Source organism: Balaenoptera musculus, chromosome 5 (genome assembly GCF_009873245.2).
Source record: "Balaenoptera musculus isolate JJ_BM4_2016_0621 chromosome 5, mBalMus1.pri.v3, whole genome shotgun sequence".
NCBI classification, from domain to species: Eukaryota; Metazoa; Chordata; class Mammalia; order Artiodactyla; family Balaenopteridae; genus Balaenoptera; species Balaenoptera musculus.
This window is the reverse complement of record NC_045789.1, coordinates 69,406,491-69,424,829: the sequence shown is the minus strand read 5'-3', so window position 1 is coordinate 69,424,829 and position 18,339 is coordinate 69,406,491. Positions and strand designations below refer to the sequence as shown.

The window sequence follows — 18,339 nt, the reverse complement described above, 5'->3', positions numbered from 1 at the left end:
AAAGATCTATGTCTACAAAGAAGAAAAAAAGCCAAATGATGTTGAAATATAAAGGCCCATAGCTATTCTATGGAAGCTCTTTTTTGATGTGACAAATGTGGATTATCTTAAAATTAGAAACAGAAGAAGGGTCCTGATGAGAGATGTTTGCTCCATAATCCACTCTACACAGCTCCAGTGGTGGGTGTCTTACCCTTTTACCAGCAGTTCATGCAAAGTGGTCCCATTAAGGCTTTCCCAGTCGGAGTGCAATGTCAGCCACTGCTGGTCTTGCTCCTGTTCCTGTATCAGTTTGGTCACAGATGGTTCTCTGACAGAAGGGCAAACACCAGATAAATATTCAAAGCACAATGATCTTTGACCAGGCAATATCATTATTTAGCACTTACTCTCTTATAAAAAAGAAGCATTAAGTTATCAGCCAATATTTCAACAGGGGGATGAGTATTCGAAGAAGTTTGGCATGGAACGTGATGAGCAAGAGGGGAAGCTACTAAAAGTATCCTGAAGCGATAAAGATCCACACCGTTACAGCTATTTTAGTCATCCTCTCTGCTGACATGTATTTGAACTTTGTGAGGTGTTGGAATTCTAACATATACGATGTAAAAGTTCCAAGACCTGAAAAACAAGAGCAACTTTAGGCAGGGATCAAAAGTAAAATTTATCTGCCTGGAGTATTTTTTCCTTCACTTTTCTTGCCCAAGGTATTCCTGCAATAAAGCAATACCTTAAAATAAATAATAAGTAAAGAGAATGAATGGCCATTTAGTGTCTGTTCAGACAGTATAAAATTGTAAGTGGAATTTTTTCAACATACTGCAGAATCTTTATGCACTAAAAATAAGGAAGGTCTCTAGAAAGTAGAGACAGGAGTTAGACGACATCATTTTGCTGTTTACCTATATTCTCACTCAAACTCCACCAGTACTTTCCTGTCAATGTCTCATTCAATCATCAAATAAATATGCTTGTACCCAAGATGTACCCAAGATTTAAAACCTTAGGTTTCAAAAGTGTTTGGGTTTTTATGTAAAATATCCTATTCCTCATGAAATAATTGGTTCACTTAGGCAATCCATATTTGAAGAAAATCTTTTGGCTTTTTATCACCTGATGCTATTAAGGGTAGGAGAGGTAGAGGAATTCATTTTAGATAGGAGGAACGAGGGCTCCTTCTGAATCTGGAAGTAGGAGAGAAGGAAGCAGGTACTTAGTTGGATTTGGAGATGGGGAGAGAATTCAAGAGAATTCATCAGGAGAATTCAAATCAGACAGTCTTTTCTTTTCAAGTAGGAGGGAGGCTCCTCGAATGAAGGTGTATGGGGGGGTGGCAGGGGTGCATAATGGTGAGGAAAGTGACGTGTATATGAAATTGTTCCCTGGTGGAAGTATTTGGAGAAACACATCAAAGATAACTTAAAAAGAATGGCAAGCAGTGCTGAGGATTCAAATGAACCTGGAAATCTTGAAGTTGTAGTAGCATCAAGTCTGTGAGCTTAGTGACTTTCTTTTTTGGATAATAGAATGCCAATTTTTTGTAAAAAGGGGGGGCACAGGAAGGGAAGAAAAGTTAGATTCAGCGGCATTGAAAGAAAAATTATCACTTCCCCTGGTTACCGATTATTTTAAAACTACTGTCATTACAGAATAGAAAATAAAAGAAACAAAATCCTCCCCAAATCCAGTTATTTTAAAAAGAATAAAACCCTCTAAAGAGAAGACTTGAGGATAGAATAAGAACCAAAGATTAAAAACAAAACAGAGTCCTTAATCATGGACGAATTCTAATCATTTGATTTAAAAACAAATGGCATAAACCCTGCCCATGCTTTAAGAAGCATCGCACAAGCTTTAATTTATTTAGAAACTTGAATGAACTGTTTTATATTTGAAGATGTCACAAAACCTACTGCAAAATGAGAATCCTTTCCTTCACCAAAAGGAGGCTCTGGCTTTTCAGTAATCCCAGAAGTGCTGTACGCAGAGGCACAGTGGGATGGAAAATACAAAAATCAGAGGCCACACACACCATTCATGGTGTTTCTCTTGATAGCTGCATCCTGAGAATTCCTTTCTACAATAGAACAATCTGTGGCCTCCTAAATCCAGGCATTTTACCCGCAAAAAGCCAAAGGAAGATCGGCTTCAGATTTGTTATTTAATGAAATCATTCTTTAGGCAGATATTCACAGGGCAACAGGGACTTGCATGGGGACAAGTCAGCACAGGATTTGCACTGACGCTAAATAGGAAAATCATTGCAAAGGACGCTTTAGTCTTTCAACTCGCGAGGTCCCTTCAGTCACCTCAAGGGATATTTTTGCATTTCATTCATTAACCTCCAACAAGAAAGGCAATTTAGCCTGAATCTCTCAGTTACACCAAGTGGAAAATCTAAGAAATTCATCATCAACAAGAAGGCAGTATCATTACAAAAGTTAGTTTCCCATGAAATTCTTAAACCCCAGCATGCTTCTCATGCACAAAAATAAATCTTGCAGCCCTAGAAATGTCATCTTATGGCCCATTAAAAAAATATCAGTGAATCCATATGTCGGCTTCTGCCATTATACAGAATCTGAGCATCTGTGTGATTTCAACTTTTACTTTTTCTTTAAATTTTTAAAATCATGAAAGTAATACTTATACATGGAAAAAACCCAAACATTATACAATGAAAAAATATCCTTCCCATCCAAGATGTATAAAAACCATCACTGTAAATAGCATTTGAGTATTCTTGCCAAGCTTTTTCTGTAGTCCTTGTACATACACCCCTCTTTTTTCAGTCTATACACATTGTTCTGCGTGGTGTTGATGATGTTTTCATTTAATGATTTATCTTGGAAGTCTTTGCATAATAATAGCTATAGATAATAATAATGATATTATTATTATTAACTAATAACTATTTCCTGTAGGGCAAGCACTAAAAGATTAGTAACTTGTTTTATATTATTTAATCCTCTCAACAACTTTGTGAAGTATGCTTTATTATTATTCCCCATTTTGGAGATGAAAAAATTGAGGCAAAGCGAGAATAAGTAATTTTCCCAAGGTCACACAGCTCTGGTATTGAGTCTCTTTGGTCTGACATCAGAGTACCACTTCTAACACTATGAACACTACGCAGCCCTCCTCTATTAAGGGCACACACCATGTTCTTTCCATAGCTGCAAAGTGTTCCATTATATGGATGTACATTTACTTTACCAATCCACTATTGAGGCCGTTTCCAATTTCTGGCTATAACAAAAAAAGCAGCAGTTAATACTCTTAACCATTCACCTTTGCTTACATGCACACATGTGACTTGAGAATAAGTTCCTAGAAATAAAATTATTGAATCAAAATGTAAATTTTTTATTAACTTCCCCTTCAAAGAGTAATGTCAATTTACAAACTTATCAAGAGTAGGTTTGTCTATACTTTTAAATTTGTATAACTACGTACATAATGTAAGTCATGCTATTAAAACATATCTGGAACTTAACTGCTCAAATTCTGTTTAACAGTTGGTGATGCATTTGACTTATCTTTTTCCATATTATATCAAGAGACAAATCCTGTTGGGTAGAGAGCAAAAGAGCAAAAAAGCATCTTGCTAGTGATGAAGCATCAAAGTCACTGTATCCTAAGGGAGTCTGAGCAGGGAATGCAGTCAGACCCAAATGCTTCTAGAGCAGCTATGAAATCATATACAGAGAAGGAAATTTAAGCAACAATCTACTCCAGTGTCCTCTTTTGACAGTGTGAGAAAACTAAGACATAGACCCATCCCAAACATTTGAGGGGCCCAGAGCGAGAGTATAAATGGAGGCCCATATGTCTACATATTTAGATATTATAAATCAAGTTAACAAGCTGTTAAAGAAAACATATTCTATCTTCCCATCTTGATCAACATATCTTTTAGGTTCAAATATAGAATTCTTGGACTCCTTGGAACAGTGGTTTTCAAACTTTAGCATTCATTAGAATCAACTGGAGGACCAGTTACAACAAAGATTGTTGGCCCCATACCCAGATTTCCAGGTTTGATAAGTCTGAGATGGGGCCCCCAATTTGCCTATCTAACAAGATGCCAGGTGATACAGATGCTGTGGTCTGGGACCACACTTTGAAAACAGTTCACCGGGCTCCAGGTGGGCATACCTCTGGTGGGCAGACTCTTTGCCCCATGAGGTGAGGCACAGCTAAGGAGAAAGACCAGAGTGGTCCCTCTAAATCAGGGTTTCTCACCTTTGGCACTACTGACATTTTATGCCAGATAATTATTAGCTATGCGGGGCTGTCCTGGGCACTGCAGGATGTTCAGTATCACCCCTGGCTTCCACACACAAAATACTAGTATCACCACACCACTCCTGGACTGACAATCAAAAAGGTCTACAGGGGCTTCCCTGGTGGCGCAGTGGTTAAGAATCTGCCTGCCAATGCAGGGGACACGGGTTCGAGCCCTGGTCTGGGAAGATCCCACATGCCGCGGAGCAACTAGGCCCGTGAGCCACAACTACTGAGCCTGCGCGTCTGGAGCCTGTGCTCCGCAACGGGAGAGGCCGCAGCAGTGAGAGGCCCGCGCACCGCGATGAAGAATGGCCCCCGCTCGCCGCAACTGGAGAAAGCCCTTGCACAGAAACGAAGACCCAACACAGCCAAAAATAAATAAATAATTTTTAAAAAAAAAAGGTCTACAGACATTTCCTAAAGTCCCCTCGGGGCAAAGTCACCGCTGGTTGAGTTCTGGGGTCCAGGGCAAGGTCCCTCTGCTCTGGGTCTAAAAGCAGTACTGCACAAAGAAGCAAGAGAATTTCGCTCAAATCTCCTTCTTGAAATGTGTGACCATAAGACACATATAAAAAATGTATAATTCCCCCATACCCACTGACATGAGAAAATAGAACATATCTAGAATTCTGAAACATCCTGATATTTTGAAAGGAAGTCTATATTTTAAGGCTTACGTGAACAATCAGATCTCTAGACAACTTGGCTTATTCTTATCCCACTTTCAGGTCACTTGGTGTTGAGTAACGAGGCATTTCATGCTTGTATTATAATTACGTAGGGGCTGCTTACCTAAAAAATGAAAGGCAGCACAAATCCCACAAAGCAAAGGGCTTCTTTACTTTTGTCAGCAAGACAGTAGTGCAGGACTTACCTAGACATGCCACACATTCCAGTGGAAGGACCAGGTCTATTCTATGGCATCTATTCCTCGGGAAAGTCATGAGTCTTCAACCTCAGTACTGATGGTTAGTCTTGAAATACAAATGTCTTGTGTAGTGGATACATTATTTGCAGTTCTAAATATCCTCCTCAGAACTTGGAACCTTTCTGTTAAACATTTCGTATCTGATTTCAAAAATCTTATCTTAAACCCTGTCATGTTATTGTCTCTGTTTGGTTCCTATAGTTTAGACATGTTAATATTAAAAGCTAGTTAAATTATTTTGCCAGGTAGAAGGAAGACCTAGAAATATTAACAGAAAGGCATCATAGGTTGCAAATAAACACAAGTGAACATGACCATAGAATCGTTTGTCTGGTTAGATAGCTCAGCTTACACTTTATACAGCAAAACTCCCATCAACAGAAATGTTTCAAAGAAGAGCATAAAGTCTGAGTTTATTTTTCCAGTAAAATAAGTATTTAAAAATATTTTTTATTGTAATCTTAACTGAAAATATATAATTTTATTCATTTATCTACCTCAAAGGTAGAGTATAATAACTGTATTAGGCCATGATTTACAGGTACAAGTGACAAAAACCATCTCAAAGAAAAGAGAAGTTATAGATTATAAAATTAAATTATAGACTATTCATATTTCATAAAAAAATCAATGACATAATCCATTTCTAACATACAATAAATTGAAAACTGTAGCTATTAAATATATATTCTCATTCTCATATAAATTAGAAAATGAAACTAATAAAGCACTATTTAAAATAAACATTTCATTAAAGATATAAAAAAATTAATCAATCATAAAGTTAAAATGTCATTTGATCATTTACAAGATTTCAATCTTATACTGTAAAACAAACTCAATAAATGGTGTTAGGTTGTAAGTATATTTTTGAGCAATAAGTATATACCTTTTGCAGAATCTACAGTAGTCGGCAAGTATTTCCTTCTGGCTATTTTATCTTCAAAAAAAGATCCCATTTCTTTTTTGATAACTTGGAGGAAAACTTTGGGGACATCTTTTTTTTAATTTTTAAGAGACAGAGACAACATTGTCTTGAAAGAAACTTATTTAGTTGTTTAGAAAATGTTTCCTGCTTGTCTTTACCTTCTTTTAGTTCATCAGTGTAAAACTAAAGATTACCAGTTTCAATTACAATATGCCATTTTTTATTCCACTAGTTCAGAAAGTCTTGGAACCAAAGTAGAATTTATTTTTCTAACAGAAGCTTTGCTTCATCAATTGCTCTTTTCTTCCTCATCTTGATATTATAGGCATAGAGAAAGTGCACCTTTATTCAATTCAAACTTTTAAGGCAGAATATGACTCTCTGGGTACATTACGAAATAAAATAATTCAAACTTCAGGGCTTTAAAAAATATTCAGTTAATAGTATTACACCACCATCAACAACAAAAATCAGCATTTTAGTACCTAAAATAGTGCCCGAATATCTGACTAGCAAAAAGTAGAAATGTAATCAATCACTAAAGGGATGTGGATGGTCTTCAGGATGGCTGGTGCCTGGGGACCAAGCACCCTCACGACTCTCCATCTCTCATCTCCACTTCCTTCAGTCGGAGGGAGGAGGACGAGGTGGGAGGGTGGTTTTAGTGACCTCCAAGTGACTTTTCCACGAAGCCAGGGGACAGGCTGCCTGCAGCTCTAAACTCAAATCCTTCATCTTTGTGACCAAAAAGGAAAGACGTCTTCTCTCCCCAGTACACTTAAAACAAATCTTATTGAAAAACTTTAAGTATCACAAAACCAGTCACTGTAGCCCAGGAGTGAGGTCCTTTGATTAGTCCAGCTTGGGTGAGGTATTACCTACCCCTCTACCAATCACTGAGGCCAAGAAAAGTGGGTCATGTACAAAGATGGCAGCCCCCTTTTGGATCCCAAGGATAGAATGGGAAGTGAAGCAAGTCCCCAAAATGAAGGGATGTAGGTCCCAAAGGAAAAGGAGGGAGGCTGGGGCTTCCCTGGTGGCGCAGTGGTTGAGAATCTGCCTGCCAATGCAGGGGACACGGGTTCGAGCCCTGGTCTGGGAAGATCCCACATGCTGCGGAGCAACTAGGCCTGTGAGCCACAACTACTGAGCCTGCGCGTCTGGGGCCTGTGCTCCGCAATAAGAGAGGCCACGACAGTGAGAGGCCCGCGCACCGCAATGAAGAGTGCCCCTGCTTGCCGCAACTAGAGAAAGCCCTAGCACAGAAACGAAGACCCAACATAGCAATCAATCAATCAATAAATAAATCTAAAACATTTAAAAAAAAAAAAAGGAGGGAGGCAGAGAAGCAACACAATAAATGTCCGCTACAAGTGACTTTACTTGAAATTTTTTAGTTCAAAAGATTATTATGCCTCAGAGTCAAGATCTACATGTTCTTTTGTTAGCTTTTGGAAGATGTAGGAAGAGTACAAGATTGGGTAGATATTAGACTTATGTTCATGAATGACACAATGGGTTAATCAGTGAGTGTTCAGTGAACTCAGTTTACTCATTGCCAAAGGAATATCACCCTGGCAGAATTTAAACAAATGACACAGTCAGATGGACAAGGGTTAAAACTGATGATTAATAAGGTTAATAAGCTGGAATGGAAATGGAGACAACACACTGGTGTTATATCAGATGGAGTCCCTCCCTAAAGAAGTTTTAGTGAGAGGAACAAATTACAAACATGTGAAAAAATAATTTCTGATACCAATAAGTGCTTGGAGGAGGCAGAGTAAGCAAATAGAGAGTACCTTGGTGAGTGTGAAAGCTGCTCTAACTAGGGTTGTCAAGGAAGACCTTTGTAAATAGTTGATATACAAGCTTAGAGACATGAATGATGAGATGGAAGTGATCCTGTTAAGGTCTAGAGATCAGCCTTCCAAACAAAAGGAACTGTGAAGCCAAAGCTCCCGAGATGGGAATGAGTTTACAGCACTGGAATATCAGTAATAAGGTCAATGTGTCTAACATTTAGCGGACAAGTGGAGAGTGCTAGGAGATGGTGTCAGAGAGTGAGGCGGGGCCAGATTATGCTTTATAGACCAGAGTAAGAAATTGGACTTTGATTCCAAACTGTAAAAATAAAGTGAAAAGACCAGTGGAGTTGGCATTTAGATGATATCATTACTATCAGTCCTGTCTTGGGGGTAAAAAGCAAGCCAAATTGCAGTAGGTTTCAAAGAAAACATGAAGAAGTTAAGTCATCACCAGGAGTCTCTGGTGTAGTTCCAAACGGGGGATGCTGCCATATAAGGACTTCTAACAGAAATAACACAGGTCTTTCTGGTTAATTTCTGATGGATTCTCAAGTTGTAAATCATGTTCTTACTTACCTAGGACCCATTCATATTCCTGCCAATGGCAATGCACTATGATGACTAGAGAATCTGATGCCCCCAAAGACTTTACAGAGATTGATTCTTCCTCATTCCAGGACCATCTTGCTCACAATTAGTCCTGATATTTTTGGTGGAAAGGTGTGTTTTGACAATTCTGGAGAACTCATGGAAACCATCTTTGATTTTATAAATCCTGATTTGAATCTATTTTTTAATTGTGAACATTTTTATCACAAAATGGAATGTAAGAGAGTAAAAAAAATGTGCTTAATCCAGGATCTAGCATAGTTTTATTCCAGTTAATAACGGTGAATTTCCCTACACCACTGAGAAGTTTCCATTTACTTTCATAAATTATTCATTAACCCAACTGACACAGTTTGAGATTCAGTTTGCTAACAAATGATCCGAATTCTTGGCAGAGCTTGCTGGTGGTGATCATGTGGAAATGCTCTTAGGACAACTGGTAGACTCACCTTGCTCTTGCTTATGAAAAGCCTCATGCCTAGTGGTCTCATGAAAGACCTTAAAAAATATTTCCTCTTCGTTTAGGATGTAGCACTTTTTCAGGAAAATTATTCTTCTTCCTTACCTCAGAACAGCATGTTCCAGAGAATTCTACACTCACACATTGGACTTTATGATTTTCTTCTCATCCAGGCACTCATTTAACTAGCAGCTTCTTGGGAATGTGTTAAGAAGTTAATTTCCCATGCCCAAACCACATGTCTGCCAGAGAAGCTACGAAGCTGCATGTGAAAGAAAATAACACTTCGTGGATTTGCTTCAGCTGACATCTACTTAGAATACGACAAGCATGTACTTATTACTATATGACTTTTCAAAAAGTGAAAAACACTTAGATCATGGTCCTGCAGGATGAATTTCCACCACCACCACCTCCTCACTGCTATCCACTTAAAAATCCTACAACAATAAGATCACAAGGTGATACTAAGATCTGCCACAAAACACCTATATAAAGCAATACTAAATGGGGTTTACGTTTAAGAAGCTGGTTGGCCACATCAGTCATGGCATTTTTACTGAAGAACTGGGTGCCAGAGGGGATCTACTCCTAGTACCCAAGAGATCTCTTGCACTTGCTTGGACTTACATCCTAGCTCTGTATTTTTCTGCGACTTAGCAAAGTTCCTTGGCCTCTCTAATCCTCAGTTTCCTCGTACATAAAGTAGAAATAACAATACTACTTGTCTTATAGGATTACAATGTGGATAAACTGAGATAATACTTATCAAGTACTCAGAACAGCCTGGCACATAATTAAGGTTGGCCATTATTATTCTGTGTAACCTATTCTGGGAAATAAATGAAGAATCAAAAAATATATACAGGGGCTTCCCTGGTGGCGCAGTAGTTGAGAATCTGCCTGCCAATTCAGAGGACACGGGCTCGAGCCCTGGTCTGGGAGGATCCCACATGCCGCGGAGCAACTGGGCCCGTGAGCCACAATTACTGAGCCTGCGCGTCTGGAGCCTGTGCTCCGCAACAAGAGAGGCCGCGATGGTGAGAGGCCCGTGCACCGCGATGAAGAGTGGCCCCCGCTTGCCACAATTAGAGAAAGCCCTCACACAGAAATGAAGACCCAACACAGCCATAAATAAATTAATAAAAAAAAAAATCTATATATATATATATATACAAATGATATACAGCATTGTAGAATTAAGAGGGATATCGTGTAGTACTGATTTTTTAAGTACCACAGGAAATTCAGGGGCAAAAGAGGTCAAGGAGATGAGAAAGTCTTCACAGAAGTCATGAGGCTTGAGTGAGGCGCTGAAGAATCTGGATAGGGAGTGTAAAAACAATGCATCTATGGACAAAGAGGCAGACGCAGGAAGGAATGTGTCTACAGAGCACAGATAAAAGACCAGACAGTACAGAAAGAGAGGAGGAGCATGTACAAGGATATGAAGCTGAAGAAAGACGAGCTAGTTTACGGTGGGCCTGCCAGTTGGGAAACTTATTTGGTTAAAAAAAAAAATGTCAAATGAAAAAAGACCTTTGACAGAAAATGATTTATTTCTGCCTTAGTCCATTCAGGCCTCTATAACAAATTACCATAGACTGGGTGGCTTATTAACAACAGGGATTTATTTCCCATAGTTCCAGAGGCTGGAAGTCCAAGGTCAAGGTAATAGCAGATTTGGTGTCTGGTGAAGGCCCATTTCCTCAGTCACAGACAGCCATCTTCTTGCTATGTCATCACATGATGAAAGGGGAGAGGAAACTCTGTGCGGTCTCTTGTATAAGTTACTAATCCCATTCTTGAGGGCTCCATTCTCATGTCCCAATCACCTCTTAAAGTCCCCGCTGCTTAATGCCTTCACACTGGGGGTTAGGATTTCACATGTGAATTTGGGGGGGGACATGAACACTCAGTCTACAGCAATCAAACATGATGTTTGTATTACAGCAGGTAGGGCTCTATTAGAAATTCAGTCATGGGATAGTGAGAGCTTTTAGGGAAACGGAGGGACCAAAGATCTCCTAACCCTATTTCCTTCACCAGTCACTGCTCATCCTTCTTTGCTTCTCTTTTTGTCAAAATTTCCCCAAATAGTTCTACACTTACTGTCTTTTCTCTCTTCCTACTATCACTTAGGCGTTTGCCCCCTCACTCTATTGAAACTGCTCACGTCAATGACATGCATGTTGCTGAAACCAACAGTCATTTTCAGTCCTCATTTTACTTCTCAGCAGCATTTGATAGAATTGACCCTCACTTCTTCCTTTATATGCTTTCTTCAATTGTCTTTCAGGATACCACATACTCCTACTGCACTAGTTGTTCTTTTTCATCTCCTTTGGCTTGCTGCTTCTCTTCTCTGATCCCCTTAATGTTAGGGCTCAGTCCTTGATCTTCTTATCTTCTCTCTATATATTCCCTCTCTTGGTCACCCAGATCAAAAAATGAACAATATCATTTTTGAATACACTGAATGCAGACCATCAAAAATATGAACAAGAACAAGTGTTGGTGAGGAGATGGAGAAACTGGAACTCTCATGCATTGCTGGTAGTGTATAAAGTGGTGTGGCCTCTTTGGAAAACAGTTTGGTAGTCATTCAAAAAGTTAAACATAGAGTTACGACTTGACCCAGTAATTCTAATCTTAAGTATACACCCAAGAGAAATGAAAACATATGTTCACACAAAAACTTGTACATGAATATTCATAGCAGCATTATTCATAAGAGCTAAAAAGTGGAAACAACCAAAATGGCCATCAAATGATGAATGGATAATCAAAATATGGCTCTATCTACACAATAGAATATTATTCAGCCATAAACAGGAATGGCGTACTGATACATAGTACAACATGGATGAACCTTAAAAGCATTTTACTAAGGGAAAGAAGTCAGACAAAAAATATTTTGCATGATTCTACACGTGAAACGTGCACAGTAGGCAAATCTATAGATACAGAAAGTAAATTAGTATTTTTTAGGGGCTGAAGGGAAGGAGAAATGGAGAGTGACTGCTAATGAGCATGGGGTTTCTTTTTTGAGTGATGAAAATGTTCTGGAATTAGACAGTGATGATGATTACAACTATTTTGTGACGATACTAAAAACAACTGAATTGTACACTTTTAAACAGTGAATTTTATGGTATCTGAATTATATCTTAATTTTTAAAAAAACAACTACAAGGTTTTGAACTTCCTTTCCATGGTTTACATATACAGGACCAGCAACCTGGGCTAGACTGACTACTACAGAGGACTGAATCTGTCTCCGAGCATCATGGAAGTCAATCAATAAGGAAACCATCCTGGATTAAATAGTTCTTACATGACAAATGAAATGTGAAGTTAGAAAATTTGTCCTGGGAGTACATGTTTGGAAAAATTACAATGTAAATCCTTATATCAGGGACTATTAGGTAATATAATAGATACTGTCTTTGTGGTTTTGCCCAAGACACAGAAACATTCTTTGGAAGGATGTTTCTTCTGTTGACAAACTCTAAAAGATTAGGGCATAAAATAAAATTGGAACTAACTCTACAAAGGAATTTTTGCCAAAATAGTACAGCCTATTTCCAGATGATCTAACTTTTATAGAGATAAGCTTATGAGGCCAAGAGACGCAGAGAATCACATTCCCTTAGACCAACTTCCTCAAATACCAGATGTCTCAACTGAGCATTTGGCAAGTATTAGAGGGCAGTCTAAATTCTGATTTGTACTGTTGATTAAATAAATGTCCATATGTTTCTGATACTGGACACGCAGGTAGCAAAGTCAATATACTGTCATGAGAATTTAGGGGCTTGATTTATACCCTTGTCTAATCAAATAGTCATCATACTTCCAGCTGGGGTGAACTCTAGAGATACCTGCAGATGGGGGTAAAATGTTTTCAGATTCAGAAGAGAACTCTGAATCCTCTCATTTGGACAAGCACTTAGTTGAGAGCCTAGCATTTCTGCTGTTAGACATGGAAAGCATGATTTAGGTCTGAAAAACTCTAAGTGCAGGTGTTTTTAATCAACTGCTTCTATCATGAAAGCATCTCCGTAGAATCCCTGCAAAACACGTAATTTGGTGTAGATCTGCATTTTAAACAAACTAGCTCCAAAATATACCCCCTGAAGTAGCTGAGTGATCTATTTGGAGTTAAGGTATGTTCGTTTTGGATACAATACTACAGTGCTTTTCTCTTAAATGTTTACTGAATGAACGAATGAATGAATGATTTAAAGAATTTATATTAGAGTATCAAGATAATATGTCTTCCCCGCCACGTGGGGAAGCTCTTTGATGATGTTATTCACCTGTGCATCCTCCACACGGCGCCTACTCCCGTACAAGCCCCACAAGCTGATGCTCAAAAAACAAGGAGGAAGATACTGAATAGAACTAGTTGGGGTTGTTTTTTCAACTTCAAGTTTTGGATGCAGAGTATGTTTGACAGTATCAAGGCAGGCCCATGGAGTGGACACTCCACCCCAGAAGCTAAAAGAGGACAACTCATCCCTCTCCCCTCCCTCTGGCAGCTGGCGTGTAGGTCAATGTCTAGTCATGGCCAAAGAGACCCTCCTATTAGGGACTTTGAATGTGGAAGAAATGACTCAAAGGTGCAGGGTTACTTAAGAGTTAATTTGAAGCACCAGCGGCAGAACTGTGAGTCGGCAGCACAGCAACTGGTCTCCAGGGACAGTGGTGACAGCAGCTTCCTAAGCATCCCATTGCCACAGCAGGAATTTGGCCTCGTCTTGCCCATTTTCTGTGTTCCTGCCCCAGCCTGGTTCTCCAGATTTCTGTCAATTCATGAGCCACCCACATAAACAGAAGAGTAAACTTGCAGGCAATCCAAAACTACAAAAACACTAAGGTTACCTTTTGTACTCATTTACTTCGAAGGTGAATCACTTCTTACCCATTAACTTAGTCAAATAACAGTTATGGTTTTCCAACCATACTGCTCTCTCAAATTTTCCTAGCCCTCCTATGAAATAAAGTTATCTTTAAAAAATCTAAACGTCTATTCTAGATTTTAAATATCTAAGATATTGCAATGACATTTTCCCACTATGTTAAGGAAATGGAGCAAAGAGATTTTTTAAAAAACCCAATATGCACACAGTAGCCAAAGGCAGAGACCACTGAAATGGAGGAATTCATCAATGGATGAATAGATTTAAAAATATGGTGTATCCACACAATGGAATATTATTCAGCCATAAGCAGAAATAAAGTACTGATACATGGATGCACGAAAACATTATGCTTAGTGAACTAAGTCAGATAATGGTGATGGTTGCACAACATTATGAATATACTAAATGCCACTGAATTGTACACTTTAAAATGGTTAAAATGGTGAGTTTTATGTCATGCATTTTACCACAATAAAAAATTTAAGTCCAAAATTTAAAAAATTAGAAGAAATCTAAAGTAGAATATTTTAAACATGATTCATTCCATTTGCAACAGAACAAGGTGGCTTGTCAAAAGAATTTTCTGGTTATAAAACCTTTGTAGTTCCGACGCTCCCTCAGAACTCTCAGTGGAGTTATCTGTCATTACATAATCAAGTTTTCTTATTAAGAAATAACCTTGTTGGGAATGTAAATTGATACAGCCACTATGGAGAACAGTATGGAGGTTCCTTAAAAAACTAAAAATAGAACTACCATATGACCCAGCAATCCCACTACTGGGCATATACCCTGAGAAAACAATAATTCAAAAAGAGTCATGTACCACAATGTTCATTGCAGCTCTATTTACAATAGCCAGGACATGGAAGCAACCTAAGTGTCCATCGACAGATGAATGGATAAAGAAGATGTGGCACATATATACAATGGAATATTATTCAGCCATAAAAAGAAACGAAATTGAGTTATTTGTAGTGAGGTGGATGGACCTAGAGACTGTCATACAGAGTGAAGTAAGTCAGAAAGAGAAAAACAAATACCGTATACTAACATATATATATGGAATCTTAAAAAAAAAAAGTGGTTCTGATGAACCTAGGGGCAGGACAGGAATAAAGACACAGACGTAGAGAATGGACTTGAGGAGGGGGACATGGGGAGGGGGAAGGGTAAGCTAGGACAAAGTGAGAGAGTTGCATGGACACATATACACTACCAAATGTAAAATAGATAGCTAGTGGGAAGCAGCCGCATAGCACAGGGAGATCAGCTCGGTGCTTTGTGACCACCTAGAGGGGTGGGATAGGGAGAGTGGGAGGGAGATGCAAGAGGGAGGAGATATGGGGATATAGTATACATATAGCTGATTCACTTCGTTATACAGCAGAAACTAACACACCATTGTAAAGCAATTATAGTCCAATAAAGATGTTAAAAAATATATAATAAATAAAAAAAGAGTGAGATGCAAAAAAAAAAAAAAAAAGAAAGAAAGAACCTTGTATCTGGTGAGAGGAAAGCAAAGCTCCTTCAAAAAGCTTTTACTCTATCTCTGATCACAGTCATATCCCCTTTCATTTAAACACAATAAGGAAGTGGCGAAAATAAAGTACAATTTAATCGATCTTGGCAAATATAATTTTTCCACTGTGGCAAAGTTTAAAACTCTCTTATTATATCATTAGTTACTCAATTTTCCAAAGATGTGGGACTTTACATGGGAAAAATGGACTGAAGAGGCTGGTATTTACGTAATTCTTCGAACTGGGATAACAAAAATGTGCTGCCAGTTGCTTTCCCATAATTGGATGGCTCATTATTGTAAAATTATTTCAGGTTTGCTCAGTGGAATCCTGGGAAGTGACATTTACTCAACTTTTTATTCTAGAATTTTATAAATCCTTTATCTTTTATTTCCATCATTTCTATATTTCCCCCAAATCTCACATCCATCACTGGTAAAAGAAAAAAAAAATATGTGTGTGTTTATATGTATAAACACACACACACACACTCACATATATATTCTAAGACCTTTCAATTATTGTTTTCCAACCCCGATAGAACTAGAAAAGAAAACCCTGCACCAACGATCCAACTTTAAAAGTATTGATTTCAGTGTGTTTGTATCAAAGCCAGAGTGAGTGGCTTTTCATTCTAAGAAGCAAAAATGGTGAACTCTTTCCTAATTTACATTTCCTACATTACACAGGGTAAATTGAAATACCAGCAACTTCGAGTTCTATTTCTCAACTTATTAAAAAGATTTGTGTTGCTTAAAAAGGAATTTTCAATAACCTCTTGGGGGGGGGGCGGGAATCGCAAGATTTTCCCATCCAGTTTCCTCAGAGGAAACCATCTTAATGCTTTTATAAGTAATAAAAGCATTTCATTTCAGAAGTCCTTAAAATACAATGACTTCATTTACTTTTAGAGGCTTTATCAAAGTAGGTTTTCAGAAACCTGCACTCTTGAGAGCAGGTGCCTGTAATCAAATACAGTCCTCTCACCTGATCCATTTCCCGTGCTTTGGAGGGCTAGGTTTGAGAGCACGAACTCACTCTGCATTCATAAGGAAGATATTATTGCCAAGTTCCGTGAAGCCCTCTGAGAAATTCATCAGGCCTACAAACTACTGACCTTACCCTAAACCCATCTGCTTGCAGGCCAGCTGACTCAACGTCTCCTGCCAGCCATCCGCACACACGTGGTGTTCCACGGCAGATCTGTGAGCGGTCAGGAATGACGAGGAGTTCACATTTGCAGAGAGGGTCACTGAGGGGAAAAAAAGGGGGGGGAACCCTAATTTAAAACATTTCTTCTCATGACACCAAATGATAACATGCTTTTGCTTTACTTGCAGACATTCATTTTTATTTCTTTTAGCTAAGAACCATTTGGTGAGTTCTTACCCTGTGCCAATCACTGATTGCCGGGGGTGGGGGGATGGAAAAATGAATTAGACGTGTTCTCTGCCCTCCAAGAACTAGAGGCTCTGGTGAAAGAGACAGGCAGTTCTTAACTTTTCATTATGAGTTACAAGACGGCCACAGGCAGATCTCATTCCCATGAGTTTACCCAAGGACTTGCATAATTAGAAGGAGCTAGTTGTAACTTCATTCAAATCGTTTCCTTTCAAGAAAGCCTGTGAGAATGCAAGTGTGTGAGAGGGATGTTAATTTCAGATTAATTTGGCATATGCACTAATTCCTCTTTTATCAAAGAGCATCCTCTGTACTTCATACACCATAGATTGTTTGTGGAAACACTGCACAATTAATGACAATATACATCATAACCGTGATTTGGCCAGATGATGCAAAGGACTGAAATAAGAGCCAAGGGAATGGAAAGAGGGATGAGTGTGGGATGACAGAATGAATCAAACTCAAGATTATAAACTGCAACACTGGGATACTGGTGAGAGATGCCTTTAAGTCCTGTCCATGTAAGGGAGTAGACAGAAGTCTCATCTGGATCTGGCGCGAGAGTGCAGGGAAGATGGAAGAGCCACCTCAGTATCCTTTTCCAGGAGGTGTCAATGATACAAGAATGACTGACTATTGATCATTTATTATGGGTGATAATAAAGAGTTTTTTAAAAATTATATTCAAATGAAAAGTTATATCGTCAAAACAATTTGAACCCTAATATTTTCACATATAAGATAGACATTTCAAATAAAGAAGTAACTTGTGGGGAAGTGTTCTGTGAGTTGGAAATATCACGTACAAATCACCACTGGCAGCTTTTATAATAGTAAAGCAGAATAGATGAGCTTAGTTAGTAAGATCTGTGAAGCCAGTTAGGATTCGTTTAGCTTAAAGGGCTGCCAGGCATCAGAGCACAGAGCAGATGGCAGAAACAAGCGGCTCACCACAGTCCCATTCGTCGGAACTGTCTACGCAGTCAGCTTCGCCGTCACACCACCGGTCACGTGACACACACTCGTGGTTTGCACATTCTAGCTCATCATCTTGGCAAAACGCTGGCAAGGGAACAAGAAGGGAGGAGACAAACATTTTAGGAATGAATGGGATTATCGCTAACGGGTACATCATGGTGTGCCAGCAGGAGCATCTAAGGAAGACAAGAGGTGGTCACACCAAGGGCTCCAAACAGGTGTCAAGACCGAAGAGCAGAACTGTTAAAATCTCAGTTCTGAGAGGTCCATCCATACAAACAGCAAGCATTTAAACAGAACTACTGTCTCCAAGTGACGAGATTCTCTAGTTCTAGCTACAGGACTGAAGAAGTGGTACCCAGAGCAGCAGAAGTACCAAAGATTAGAACATAGGGCTAAAAGCTGAAGTGGCGGGAGCAGAGCACTGGCCATGAGCGGACTGAAGTCACCCTAGGATGAAAACCAGCTCTGTCCACATTT

General features: G+C 38.9%; 1 protein-coding gene across 4 annotated transcripts in view; it reads right to left on the bottom strand.

Annotated features, from left to right (window-relative positions):
• CORIN (corin, serine peptidase) overlaps nt 1-18,339 on the bottom strand; it is a 254,697-nt gene that overhangs the window by 37,326 nt on the left and 199,032 nt on the right. For 3 of the 4 annotated variants that reach the window (XM_036853182.1, XM_036853179.1, XM_036853180.1), the window contains 3 exons: nt 17,833-17,943; nt 16,600-16,729; nt 194-310 (listed from right to left, as the gene is read on the bottom strand). In XM_036853182.1, the coding sequence (XP_036709077.1) occupies nt 194-310; nt 16,600-16,729; nt 17,833-17,943 (358 nt within the window). The remainder of the gene's footprint in view (nt 1-193; nt 311-16,599; nt 16,730-17,832; nt 17,944-18,339) is intronic. The other variant, XM_036853181.1, reaches the window with a different exon arrangement.